The sequence below is a fragment of the Bison bison genome, unplaced genomic scaffold (assembly GCF_000754665.1).
Source record: "Bison bison bison isolate TAMUID 2011002044 unplaced genomic scaffold, Bison_UMD1.0 scf7180017864499, whole genome shotgun sequence".
NCBI lineage: Eukaryota > Metazoa > Chordata > Mammalia > Artiodactyla > Bovidae > Bison > Bison bison.
The window spans coordinates 5180786-5194401 of record NW_011495058.1 but is presented as its reverse complement, the minus strand read 5'-3'; the positions used below and the strand labels follow the sequence as shown (position 1 = coordinate 5194401).

The window sequence follows — 13616 nt, the reverse complement described above, 5'->3', positions numbered from 1 at the left end:
CCCAAAGCCGTGGTATCGGCCATGAGAAAGGCTCCCCCCAGAACCTTGACCCCTCCCTCTCTCTGCTGCGGGCGTCTCAGCCTCTGTGGTCCGTTGTGCGGTAACTTAACGAGGCGGCGTGGGAACCGCGCTGCGAACCTTTCCGCGCGGCAGCGAGTCTGAAGTCAGCACAGGTGTGGAGTCAGCTTTGGTTTTGCCTGTGGGTTCCTGCTTCTCCCTCTGTGGCTGTGACAGACGAGCGCAGAACCCCGAGCGTGACAGCTTCTTTCGCACCAGCCCTGGGCCAGTTTCCGTCAGCCGCTTTCTGCTGACTTCAGTTGCGATTTCTTGGGTTTGTGCTGTTTGCGTTCTGAAATATTTAGGGCCGTGTGCTTTTTCAAGTTCAGATCGGTTTCACTTGTGGACTCTGGGCCCTTGTCTGACTCTTTCTACGCCGTGATTCAGCCCTTGCTTTTCTTCCCCATCTCGTTGTTGTTTTGTAGGGGTAGGGAGTGCTTAGAATTTGGTCTGCTTTTAAAATCGCAAAAGGTGAAGGCTGTTTGGATACTTTACGTCTTGTACGTTGAAGAGGGGTCACAGAGTGATAGGTTTTGTTGTTTGGTCGTAAAGTCATGTCCGACTCTTTTGCGACCCCATGGACTGTAGCCCACCAGGCTCCTCTTGTCCATGAGATTTCCCAGGCAAGAAAACTGGAGTAGGGTATTGCCATTGCCTTCTTCAGGGGATCTTCCCGACCAGGGATTGAACCAGCATCTCCGTGCAGGCGGATTTTTCTCTCTTGCTTGCCTTTTTTTTTTTTTTTACTGCTGACCGACGAGGGAACAGTAGAGGTCTGGGGACCGACTTTTTCTCTAAGAACAGAGAAAAAAGACAATTTCTGAAGAAATTGTCAGAAGCACTGGCTTTGGGGTCAGACCTGAGCTCAGATCCCCACTCTGCTTGCTCTGCGCCTTTGGACGGTGACTTAGTCTCCCCAGCCTCACGTTTCCCACCCATAAAATCAGTCAGTGTAGTGACAGTACCTCCCTCATGGGGGTGTCCAGAAGGTGCAGGGGCTGTACAGGTCAAACCACTGGTCCTGGCACACAGCATTTGATAAGTGTTAGCAGCTGTTGGAGACATTTATCAAGGTTGCAAAATCTCACCATGTTGTAATGGGGAATGGGCCTGACAGTTACAACAGCCTTCATTTGAGGGTCTTGGAAAAAGGTCTTATAACAGTGATTACAACGTTAAAAACAAGCCGCCTTACAAATATTAAAGTAACCTTTAGAAATCGTTTTTTGGCAAAGAAACTGACCTTAAAAGTGTCTTATTTATTCCACATGGGAAAAGGAAAAACGTCTTCCAGGGCCAAGCTTTACTTCACTCTGCTAGGCACTAATTAACTGGATCTGTGTGCACTTTATGACAAAAGACGACAGCTACTAACTCATCTAGGTATTCTAATTGGTGAAAATTCCAGACATTCTGAAGTAACTGATTTCTTGAGGAAGGAAAACCAGGACTCTCCATTGTTTGGTTGTCTGGCTTCATTCCACAGAAGGGAAAACACATTACACAACTGAAAATGTCTTCAGGTGGCAAGCACTGTCTTGTGGACTCATAATAGATGACTTAATCGGAAAACAATTGATTTGCTCCCTACCAGGTGTTGTGACAATCCCTCCAGGAACCAAGGAGGTTAAATCAACTTTAATTTTAACCTCTATTATAAAATTAGTTTGTCTATAAAGCTGTGTTCGTTTGCTTGAAGCCACTCCAGTACTCTCGCCTGGAAAATCCCATGGGTGGAGGAGCCTGGTGGGCTGCAGTCCATGGGGTTGCAAAGAGTCAGACACGACTGAGTGACTTCACTTTCACTTTTCACTTTTCATGCATTGGAGAAGGAAATGGCAACCCACTCCAGTGTTCTTGCCTGGAGAATCCCAGGGACGGGGGAGCCTTGTGGGCTGCAGTCTATGGGGTCGCACAGAGTCGGACACGACTGAAGCGACTTAGCAGCAGCATGACATCTTTTACATATCTTACATGAATTTCTTTACATAAGCAATAACTCCTGAAGCACAGAACAATGCAATTAGATAGGTACTTGATATAAGAGCCTAAAACTGAAAAAGAAAATGAATGTATTTGTTTCTTTTTGGTTCCCTTTTCTTCATGGAGAAGTGTAACGCAGTGGTTAAGAACATGGACTTAGGAGTCAGTCTGTGATGGAGTCTTGGCTCTTACTGGATTCCCTGGTAGCTCAGACGGTAAAGCCTTTACCCGCAGTGAGGGAGACCTGGGTTCTATCCCTGTGTCAGGAAGATCCCCTGGAGAAGAAAATGGCAACCCACTCCAGTATTCTTGCCTAGAATATTCCATGGATGGAGGAGCCTGGTGGGCTGCAGTCCATGGGGTCACAAAGAGTCGGACACGACTGAGCTACTTCACTTTATATGTACTTGAGTGAGTTACCTAATCTCTGATTACCTCACAGAGTTGTTGAGAGAATTAAATAAATTAACAGCATATCTGTAGCATAAAAGCTGTGCTTGACTTAGGGCATGCACTCAGAAACTGTAATGCGTTGAGTAGCTAAGTGAATGGTATTTTACATGTAACCAAAACGCAAAAACAGGAAAATCTGCACAACCTCCAAATGTGTCTCTATCTGTTGCAGAAGTAGAGAACCTCATTGCAAAAGCCCAGGGAACTGTTTGGACGTCCCAGGAAGTGAAAGTTCTGTTTTGTATTAGAAGCAGTTGCTGTTTAAGGTTTATCAATTTTGCCTGAATGTTGTAGTTTTGACAGAATGAAGTGTGTTTTTGTGTAATTCTTTCAGTAGTAAGAAAAGTAGCCTCTTTTCCTAGGTGTTGACTCTGGTTGCATTTCTGATATAAGGAATTGATCTCATGCTGATGTAGAACTTTAAAATTACTCATGTTATACTTTAATGATGTGGTATGAAAAACAAAGATCTATTCATTTTGTTCTCTGGCCTTTCATTTAGTGAAAATGTTGAAGAGGTGTGAAGAGCTAACTGTTCAAAGAAATCAAGTTTTTGCAGGCATTCCCATTATTTTATAGAAATATAAAGCTTTCAGTGAAATGGTTGTTTGGAGAAGACATTTTAAATGATCAGTATTGATTCCCTACTAATGAGAGGATGTAATGTTGATTATTTTAAGAAATACCACATTCTTTCATGTCTCCAGCAGAGTCCATAGCAGCCTAAATGTGGGTAAATATATGATGTAAAATTTTCTTTTATTGCTTGAAACTTGACTTGTTATTCCTGAGGCTTGTTACCTTTCTTTTGAGTCAGGATATGTGCCAATGTAAACCACAGTAACGATTCGAGGTACAGGAGACATGACCTTGGGTTCCAAGAATTTTTTCAAAGAGTTGACGTCCATGGAGCTTCTATTGATAGTGTAGGAACAAAAAACTGTTTCTAGAAATTTTTAATTATACTAAATTTCACATCAAATGATTTGCCTAGTCTTCAACATTTTTTGATATATTCATAAATTTCATCTTAAGAAAAAAGATATTTTTAAAGCCAAAAGAATATCTTGTTTTTTATACTATTATATACTGATAGTTGAATTTCCCTGTGAGCAGAAAAGGTACAAAATCCAAGTTCTCTGTTGAAATGGGTACTTCATACATGGGGGCTTTACAATTTTATAGGGGCTTTCACATACATTATCTCATTTACTTCTTATCACAAGCAGATTTGGGAAGTCCTGTTTTTCAGATGAGAAAATCAAGATACCAGTAGATTGAGTCATATGAGAGACAGCTGAGCTGGGACTCCTTGCAATCACTTCCATTATGCCGCAGATGTTTCTCAAAAAAAAAAAAAGCTGTAGTCTATCTTGCGGCTAAAGCAATTTGCCATCGTTTTTGTAAGAGGACATGTTAATGGGCTCCAGATTGGAGCAAGCACTGCCAAGCTTCAGCCTCATGTGGTCCCTCCCCGGTCGTGTTACCCACCTGGGTCCCTGGACTCTCTAATCAATAGAAATTGATAAGAGACCAGATGAGAATTCCGGGAGAGCCTTGTCTGGGATTTGGGCTGTATGTAGCGCACAGGAGTGAAAACAAGAACCAGATGCCCTTGCTCATGCCCCTGGCTGGGAGGGGAAGGGGGCAGGCTGGTCCCTTGGATGGGATAAGGTTAGGGCCTGATGGGTGGGTTTGGCTGGAGGGGGGCTTCAGTGGTCCGCCCACCCCCTTGGTGTGCAGGCGCCTGCTTTTTCTCCCAGCACCTCAGAAATGGCTGTCAGTTTGTGGCCTTTTCCTAGCTTTTTGTTCATAATTGACCCCACCTGCGCATGCATGAAGTTATTTTTGAGTCCCTTATAGTTCCTTTGTATTCTGTTGCTTGGGGAGATGTTTGTACAGGTGCAGGCACTCAGGTGAAGGGTCCCAGATCCCAGCCTGTCTCAGCTGGGCCTCATGGTGGGTAGGGACAGCCTATCTCATTCTCCTCAAAGCGGTTGGGAGTAACGGGAACAAGGAAGGATTTTTACCAGAAAATAAGAAGATGTACAAGCTGAAGAGGATGCACAGGTGGAGGTGTTTTAGAAGGTGGATCTCCTTTACCTAGATTCATGTCTGTAGGTAATGGCTTCAGGTTGAGGACCTTACAGCTACTTGAGCATGTGTCATAAATTTTAAGTCATAATTTCTTTAGAAATAAAGATCCTTGTTAAATAAGACTATCCATGTAAAAATTTTGCCTTGTTTTAGGAAAACTATTAAGATTTCTTGGCAGTTTATCATCAGTTTGAAAGATATTTACAGTTTCGGGTAATCTGATATTTTTGGATGGATAAAGACAACTAGCCATGTTTGCGGTTCAGCATCAGACATTGCTAGGAAGTATGGCTCCTGCTCCAAGGCATGTGCTTCATTAGGTCAACTGTTAATTTTGAAAAGTTGGAGCTTATGTTAAAAGTAAAAACTTAATTTAAATATATAAACCTTCCAATATAAAATCAAAGTTGAAAAATATGTAAACTTAAAGATTTAGTGAATTTCCACCACTTTACAAACCTAACAAAATTTTATAAAATCCGATTATTGAACTAAATGCATTAGAAAGTTAGGTAGCTATAATCATTGGTTTGCCTGTTCAGGAAAGGAAGGAGGAACTCAATTTGTATAGTAAATTTATGCATCAAGTAGAAAGTTCAAATTAAGTTGCCTCCAAAACTCTTCAGTTCTGTATGATTTTTTTTATAAATTATCATAGATCTGAAATTAATGCCCCAGACAATAAAAATAGCTGCTGTTACTGATTGCAGAGAATGGACACTTTGGAAATGTCATTTTCTTTTGTCTTCGCTACCCTGCAGGGTTAGTGCCATCAACCTCATTTTGTAGGTGAGGAATCTTAAGACTCAAAAAAGTAGAACAAATTTCCCGAATTTCAAACCAAGTCTGGCTTTTGGCTCTAGCTGTTCTTGTCACTCATGCTGACTTATCTGATGGACTTGCTGATTTTTACATTTAGGATCAATAGATGGTTTGGGTTTTGTTCTTTCAGAGGTAAGGAAGACAGATCTGATCTAGGTCATTCTTGAACAGAACTTCTTTGCGCCTAAGGCTGTACCCCAGTGCTATTAAGCAAATATTGGACTTGGCATGTTGAGCACACAAGGCTCTTTGGTAGGCTCTGGAAATTGTTCCCAAATCTAACAAATCAGTCACTACTCCTTTTATGGGCAAAGTGACATGCCACATGGGAAAATCTTGTGGGGAAAACAACATTTGAGCTGAGCCTGAAAGAATGGATGGAATTTCAGTAGCAGTAGTAATGCAAGACACTCCAGCCACTGGCAATAAAACAAGCACAGAGTGCAGAAAAATTCAGTGAAAAAGAGAACAGCAAGTAGCCCCATGTGGCTAAAATATTAGACCTTATGTGGCTGAGTTTGCTAAATAGAACTTCTATTTAGCAAAATAACAAGAACAGTGTATGTATCTAGGGTGTTATCTGATGTTGTATTTGAGCACCTGCCATATGCCAGGCACTACACATGGAGATGCAAAGATGAAGAGGCCAGGTCTCTGAAACTCATAGTGGGGCCAGGAAGACAGTCATAGCCAAAAAATTGTAACGTGTCGGAAGAACTTAAATAATAGGATACATGTGGAAACAAAGCCCTTTCCTGTAATCTAGAATCAAACCTAGAACCTTGGAACTCACTTTTATTTTGCTTCCTCTATATACACTCAAATCAGCACCCCCACTTTTTTTATCTTTGCCCGAGCCTTATGTATTCTAATGTGTGTTCATCTTTGTGTGGTAGCCCAACACTGGTTATATTTGGAATCAATGTATTAGTAAATAAAATTCTCTTTACAGAGAAAGGCACCTCAAACTTCTCCCATCTGAAGCCTAACACACACTCCCTTCCCTCCACCCTCTGCACATCTGTTACCATTCTTCTGATTTTTCCTCTCAGTGGATTGGTACCACGTTACCCAGGACGCAGGGCAAAGATCTCCAAGTCCTCTTCCGCCTTTCCCTTCTGCCCTCATCTCTGCCAAAGCTCAGTCTGTCTTGACCTTGAATGCCTTGTAAATACTTCCTCTCTTCCCAGCCTCTGCTGCTGCTACTTTAGTTCAGACCCCTTACTTTGAGCTGTTTTCTTGGCTTCCCTAGTTTCTAGTTAACACTTGGCAATACCCTCAGAATTGGCTTTTTAAAACATTTATCTTAGCTTTTTAAAACTTTCACTAAGGTAAAAGTCTCATAGGTGCCCATTCTTACCTTGAGAAATAAAGCGCCAGCTACTTAGCCTGTCATACCTAAACCTACCTACCTATGTTCACTGAGCCTTCCTAAGCTTTTCCAGTTGTGCACAGGTAATACAGAGATCAGTAGAAACCCAGTCCTTGTTCTGAGGAAGCTTAGACTGGTGGCTCTGACTCAAATGTCTCTTCCTGTTGTTATCTTTGTTTATCCTTCCTGTCTGACTACCCTGGAGTGTGTTATCATTGTTATTTTGAAACCTCCTCATTCCTAATATCTCCCCCCGCCACCCCCACTCCCTGCCAAATGATTAATGAAAATCAGAGTTTTCAGTTTAGTGTGTGATAGTGAACTATAGATGTTTGTGAAATGCGTGAAGAGCTCTGGAAACTGAAACATCCTGATAATCTAGGGAGAATTTTGGCTAAGTCAGCTAAGGAAGTAAACGTGCAATAGACGTCTTATGTCCTTTGAACCTCATCAGCCTCAAGTCCCTGCATATAACTACGACCCTGAGAGTCAGAGAAACATCATTTATTTCATGCTTTGGAGAGGCCTCAATAACTTAAAGGGTTGAGATACAATCACAGTTTTGACCATGAAGTTGTGGTAAAGCAGGCATACCAGAGCACTCCAGGGTGTGGAATTTAGGGAAACTAACTGGCTAATTCTTAGTGTGTTCACTCGAACCCCGCACCTTGAAGACTGAGTCTCACGCTTCTGTTTGCCTTGTGGCTCTAGAGAAAGAACAGTTCCCGGAAACCTGGCTTCATCTTCTGACTCCCTGAGTAGTTTTAAGGGTTCCCCTCCATCGCCCCAGTCATCCTGAGATGAAGGCAGGGCCGGTGTCCTGGGACCTACTGTCCTGCTGTCTGCTTCAGTGGCGTGCAGTATCAGAACGGTGGAAGAGTTTTCTTCAGCGTGGATTAGAGCACAAGTTGGTCACCCACTGCTGGCTGCCTGTTTTGATGAGGCTCATTAGCTATATAGAATGATCTGTACATTTTTAAATGACTGAAAAGTCAAAAGAAGAGTCATTTAATGACATGGAAACTATGCGAAATTCACATTTCAGTGCTGGTAAAGTTGTGTTTTGTTTTTTTAAACCCTGCCTCGCCTATTCATTGGCCTGTTGTCTGCAGCTGCTTTGACTGTACAGCAGACTTGAATGGTAGTGATCAAATCAGCTGGCCAGCAAAACCGAAAGTATCTGCTATCTGGCCCTTTACAGAAAGGTTGGCTGACTCCCAGGATAGCGCATGATATGGGGAGAGAAAGGGTAAGCCTACAGCTGAATGCTTCCTCAAAAACAAGGGTGGTGTCAAGATTAGTGATTGGTGTGTGAACTACTGTGGGGACCCAAAGAAGTGGATGCCTAGCGGGAGACCCAGGGTAAGTATAGGGGTCTCCTCTGGTTGCTTCTGGCCTCTGAATTGAGCAATGGCTCCTTTATAACAAGGGTTCCCAGAGTTTATAGGTTAGGGATCCATTCATCTGTTGCGTCTTTGGAAATATAGCAATACCTTCAGGACAGGCATGTAAGCAGCAGTATTTTACTATAATTTTACACAGGACTGTATCGCCTAGAGTGTTAGGTGTGGTAACAGTAAATACCTGTGTTTGCTGTGGGAGTTCTTTGAGGGCAGTTCAACCCAGGCATTTTAATTTAATAGCAACATGTTTGTTGTCAATTATATGTTGGTCAGTTTTTTACAAATTAGATTTTCTCTTTTTCCTCTTTTGAAACTTCAGAAATATAGGTATAAAAAAAATCAAATGATTAATGATTTTTTTTCTCTTCCTTAAAGAAATCCAAAGATCATTAGGAACCTTTTAAAACTCAATGGAGATGTTATTAGCCTAATGATTTTATGGGGCTAAATAAAAAGAGGCATTAGCTTGTGGTGCATAAATTATTGTTGAATCTTTCTAGTGACCTGAAGAAGTGTGTCATCTCACATTCCTGTTGAGCGCAGAGCCTTGTTCTGAATTAGGGTGTTGTTAGGTAGATTGCCACCTAATTGATCAGCTGTAGGGCTGTGCCTAAGGATTTTTCATGTAACATTTTTATTGCTGATAGTAACAAAAATTCAGAGGGGATGAACATCATATTTGTGGTTAACAGTAGCAAAGAAGGAAGGATCAGTCCTCAAAATTGCATTGGTAGTCTAGAATGCTGGGCCCAAACCTAGAAAGTAGAATTTAACAGCAAATTAAAGCCTTGCATTGAACTTTTTTAAAGTATATTTCCAAAACATAGTATCAAGACACTGCCTTGAAAGAATCCAAGAGGAGAAGGTTTTATTTATGAAATATGAAAAACCTGTCAAGTTTATTTTCACAAGGCATATTAATTTGTATCGGGCCAACCTCAGCAAAATAATAATCATGAAGCACTTTGAGCTTATACTTGGAGCAGTTGCTTCAGATTTGGTTGACGCATTTTACCAGCAAAGACCCTAAGGGGATGAGGAATGACTGAAAATTGGAAAAGGGAGTAGCAATTAACAGATCACGTCAGCTGTGTCCAGTACCTGATAGACTGTCAGGTTGGTCCTTCTGTATCGCTCAGCAAAAGATATGGACAACAGCTCTTCTCTTGAAGCCAGGTTTAGGCTTGTAATGAAAACCTTACTAAAATAATGTGTGCCCACAAGAGGAAAAGACTACCTCACAGTTTGAAAGAAAAACATTGGCTTTGGCATTTGGCAGTAGATTAAAAAAAAAAAAAAACTATTTGATTTCTAAGTTGCCTTCCAGCTTGAGTATTGGGTGTTTATGGGTGATAATTATTACAGCTCAGTGATTTGTTTGCTTCATAATATTTTATTGAGTATGTGGCAAGTACCATGCTAAGCAGTTGACATGTATTCTTTAATTCTCACAACAACCCTGTGAAATAGATTCTGTTTGTGTTCTCCTTTATAGATTAAGAAAATGAGATTTTTTTTTTAAGTTAGAGCTTAAATTGCCCAAGTTTATGCATTGAGTGAGTGGATGGAGCCATTCTTTGGGATTCATGCCCAAATCTAATTCCAGACCTTATTGCATAATCAATATGCTGTGCTGATCCCCTGTGTGACTTATTAGTATAATAACATGGCACAGAGTCAGACACGACTGAAGCAATTTAGCAGCAGCAGCAGAGGGTATCAAAGAAGGCTTGTTATATCTGTCTTTATAGAAAAGCTAGACATTTCCAGCTGATGCTGCAGTTGAAATGATGTCATACAAATGAGGTCCCTACCTTTAAATAACTTTGGAGGGTGATTGGGTCTTTTTAGAGTCAATTAGTGACAGTGAAATCCATTGTTTAGGAATTTTGATAACCAGCCATAAGTCAGATGGCTTTTTTTTAAGATTCAGAGTATTTTATGTATAAATGTGTAAAAATTAAGTTATTTATATATATAATGCTGTAAAGAAATATTGGTTTAAATATTTGGTTATCCTCTATTTAGAAGAATGAATCCTGCAGATTTGCCCATTACGTTTTATTTATAGAGAGGTGTTTCCCAAGTTATAATGCTACTTGAGTGTTTGCATATGACCTAAATTTAAAAATCCACTGATGACTGTTCGAAAATTACATTAAAATTTATCACCTCTGAAAAGTCAGCTTTAACAGTGACTGTGTTTTGCTTAATTCTAGAGGGAAATTTGCAGTGGTGAGGAAATGCATAAAGAAAGATTCTGGAAAAGAATTTGCCGCCAAGTTCATGAGAAAAAGAAGAAAAGGCCAAGATTGTCGGATGGAAATAGTTCATGAAATCGCTGTACTCGAGCTAGCCCAGGACAATCCGTGGGTCATTAATTTACATGAAGTCTATGAGACACCATCGGAAATGATCTTAGTTCTAGAATAGTAAGTATTGTCTTCCTTACTAAGTTTGTTTGCTAGTCCACACTCCTTTATACAGGCCGCTCATCCGTGATAACCTGGCAAGCCCTGCTTCTCTGGAAATCTGAAGATTTTCCAAAACTTTTTCGTGTATTTATCGACATAGCCCAGATTTGCAAGGATACGTATATGTTGTGTTTTTCATCTTCATTCTTTAATGAAATTCTTTTGAAAATAAAGTTCTCTTATGTTCTTATTAGAGGCCTTCTTAAGGAGGTAACTGGTACAATATTAAAACAAAAGGCATTTGATATAATTTCTTATATGTTCATGTGGTCTAAGTTAATAATCCTTCTTTCAGAAATAATTGTTGGGATTCATACCATGCTTTCAATTTGGGTAAGTAGGTGGGACAGCAGAGAAAACAGCTTTGGGACCTGAAGGACAGTTTTTTCTTCTTAAGAAATCCTGTCAGACGTAAAGAACAAACAGACAGACTCCAAGGGGGAAAGAATGGAGGGGGCTGAACTGGGAGATTGGGATTGACATAAATACAGTACTATGTATAAAATAGATATCTGTATCAACCTAGAAGGGTGGGATGGGGAGGGAGATGGGAGGGAGTTTCAAAAGGGAAGGGATATATGTACACCTATGGCTGATTCATGTTGAGGTTTGACATGAAAACATGTCAAAATTCTGTAAAGCAATACTTCTCCCTCTATAAACTTTTAAACATAAATAAGTTTATAGAGGGAGAAGTCTGGATGGCTTCTAAAAAAGTCTAAAATATAATTCAAGAGCATTGTGTTTATATATTTCTTTAATTCAGTAATTCACTTGTAGGAATCCTTTCAAAGAAAAAAAATTAAAATGTGAACAACAAAAAGCATGAACATGTTTTCCACTGTGAATTTTTCATTGTAATAGAAATAGCCACAAATGATTGAATGGTTAAGAAATGTAGTCTCTGTGGATTATATCTCAATGAAGTTGTTTTTCATTTTCAAAAAACCTTGGTTTAGAGGTTTCTGGTCTTCAGTTTGTTCTGGAGAGGGTTGGTTAGAATTGGAAATTGATCCGAAAGGGACTGTCTGAAGTGTGATGCTCTGATCATCATCTTGTCTCTCTCCCGATCTCACAGAACCTGCTCTTAACCTTCCCTCCTGTCTCCCCTTGGTCCTCCATCATCTCCTGCCTTCACTTCCCTTACATTGCCTTCACTTCTGGGGTAGTTCCTGCAGCTAATCCCTTACTAGTGCCTCATATTATGCTTTTCTTCTTCTTGCTCTTCCTCTGCAATCCATTCTACCAGTTTAAAACACGGGATCTAAGCTGTTGTCCCTCCTCCTGCCCATTCTTGGGAGGATTTGCATAGCCTTCCATCTGCTTATTACACAAGGAAGAGTTCCATCCTCAGCTGGGCTCTTGGTGTAGTTTTGTAATTCTTTACCTAATCTCTCCTCCCCTTCTTTTAACATACCCAGCAGGAGGGCAGGAGCTTATGAAATCCTTGGTCACATGTGCTGTCACCCACTTCCCACTTGTTAGATACCAAACCTCTCTCCCTTTACTGAGAAGATAAAGGCCATCAGATGCACACTGCTCAGCATCACCCACTCTTTACACTCTCACTGCCTTTCCTCTGTTTCCAGGAAGAGAGTCCATTCCTTAACTCCAAGCCTACAACTTTGACTTCTGCTCTTTAATCCTCTTCCTTCCTTTCCTAGGACCTGTGTTGTGTGTTTTACTCACTTTTCTAATCTCTCTGAGAGTCCCTCCCAGCTCAAGTGATTCTTTTCCATCCATCTTCCAATAATTCAGTCACTTCTCTCCTAAAATTCCTGGTCCTCAGCTTGGACTCTTTTGAACTATTGTCCTGCCCTTCTCTTCTGAATTTACAGCTTTACTCACCTTCTAGTCAATTTTGTTCTACTTCACTGAACCATCCATATGTTTAGCTGCCAATACTCCATCACTTTTCAATCTGATGCCACCTGCTCCTCTAAAACTTCCATGAGGTCATCAGCCCTGTTTGCAGGAATTGATCTCCTCATTTTAGTGTTCATTCTGCTTCTTAGGCTCTTTAAACACTTGATGTTATACCATCTTCACTTGAAATTGTTCTTCCTTAGCTTTCATGGCTTTTTTTTTTTCCATCTTAGAGCCTTTCCCCCTTCTTCTACTATGTAAGTGCTCGCCACAGTTGATTAGTATTACTCTTGTCATGCGTTTATGACCTGCACATTTACCCTGGATGGTAACTCTGTGGCTTCAGCTATTATTTACATGTTTCCAAATCTTTGTCTCCAACATGAGACCTTCCCTAAGCTCCAGCTGCCTAGTGCATATCCCTTAATCCACCCGCACACTGTGACCAGTGCAGGATCCGTGTGTGTGCACCCCTGCACTGCTGTGCTTCTAATGCCTGTGTTTTGTTCCCCGTTTCCACTGGTGTCCCTATTTATTTCATCACTCAAATATAAACCTTGGCTGTGTCCTTGATTGCTTTATCTCCTTTAATGCTCTTGTGTAATGAATCACCAAGTCTTCCACTTACCCCTCTCCCCTGCTGGGGCCTGTTCCTTTGTGCTTGCTGTTTTTCCGCTGTGTTGGGTCCTCACTGCCTCTTCTGAGGACTTTCCCTGTAGCTGCTTAGCTGATCCCCCTCAATCCTAGAGCGTCCCTCAGGCTCCCATTGGGGAGGTAACCAACACATAGATGTGGGGACACTATTCCCTTGCTTAGAAGCCTTTGCTGGCTTCTGTTGCTTTCATGGTCACGATTCTAGAACCACAAAACCATATGGTTTGGCCAAAATGTTTTGTGTTATGCATTTTGCTTGAAGAGGAAGTCTTAGAATTAGACTTTAGACACTGAGGTCTTGTTGCTATGGAAGCAGACAGGTTTATGATTACTGTATTACTCACTCCACCTGCCCTGTGCACTGAATACTAATGGGTGCTGGTAATAGGAAAGTAAAAACAGCATAACCCCTTCACTCCAAATGATGTTTAGTGA

General features: G+C 41.0%; 1 protein-coding gene across 4 annotated transcripts in view; it reads left to right on the top strand.

The window, feature by feature from the left end:
- Positions 1 to 40: 40 nt before the first annotated feature.
- Positions 41 to 13616, top strand: part of STK17A (serine/threonine kinase 17a) — a 36682-nt gene continuing 23106 nt past the window's right edge. Inside the window, exons 1-2 of one of the 4 annotated variants that reach the window (XM_010829070.1) lie at positions 41 to 173; positions 10407 to 10619. In XM_010829070.1, coding sequence (XP_010827372.1) covers positions 10474 to 10619 — 146 coding nt within the window. In that variant the 5' untranslated portion in view covers positions 41 to 173; positions 10407 to 10473. Of the gene's footprint in view, positions 174 to 2397; positions 8034 to 8062; positions 8147 to 10406; positions 10620 to 13616 lie in introns of those variants that run through there. The other 3 variants (XM_010829067.1, XM_010829068.1, XM_010829069.1) reach the window with 3 other exon arrangements.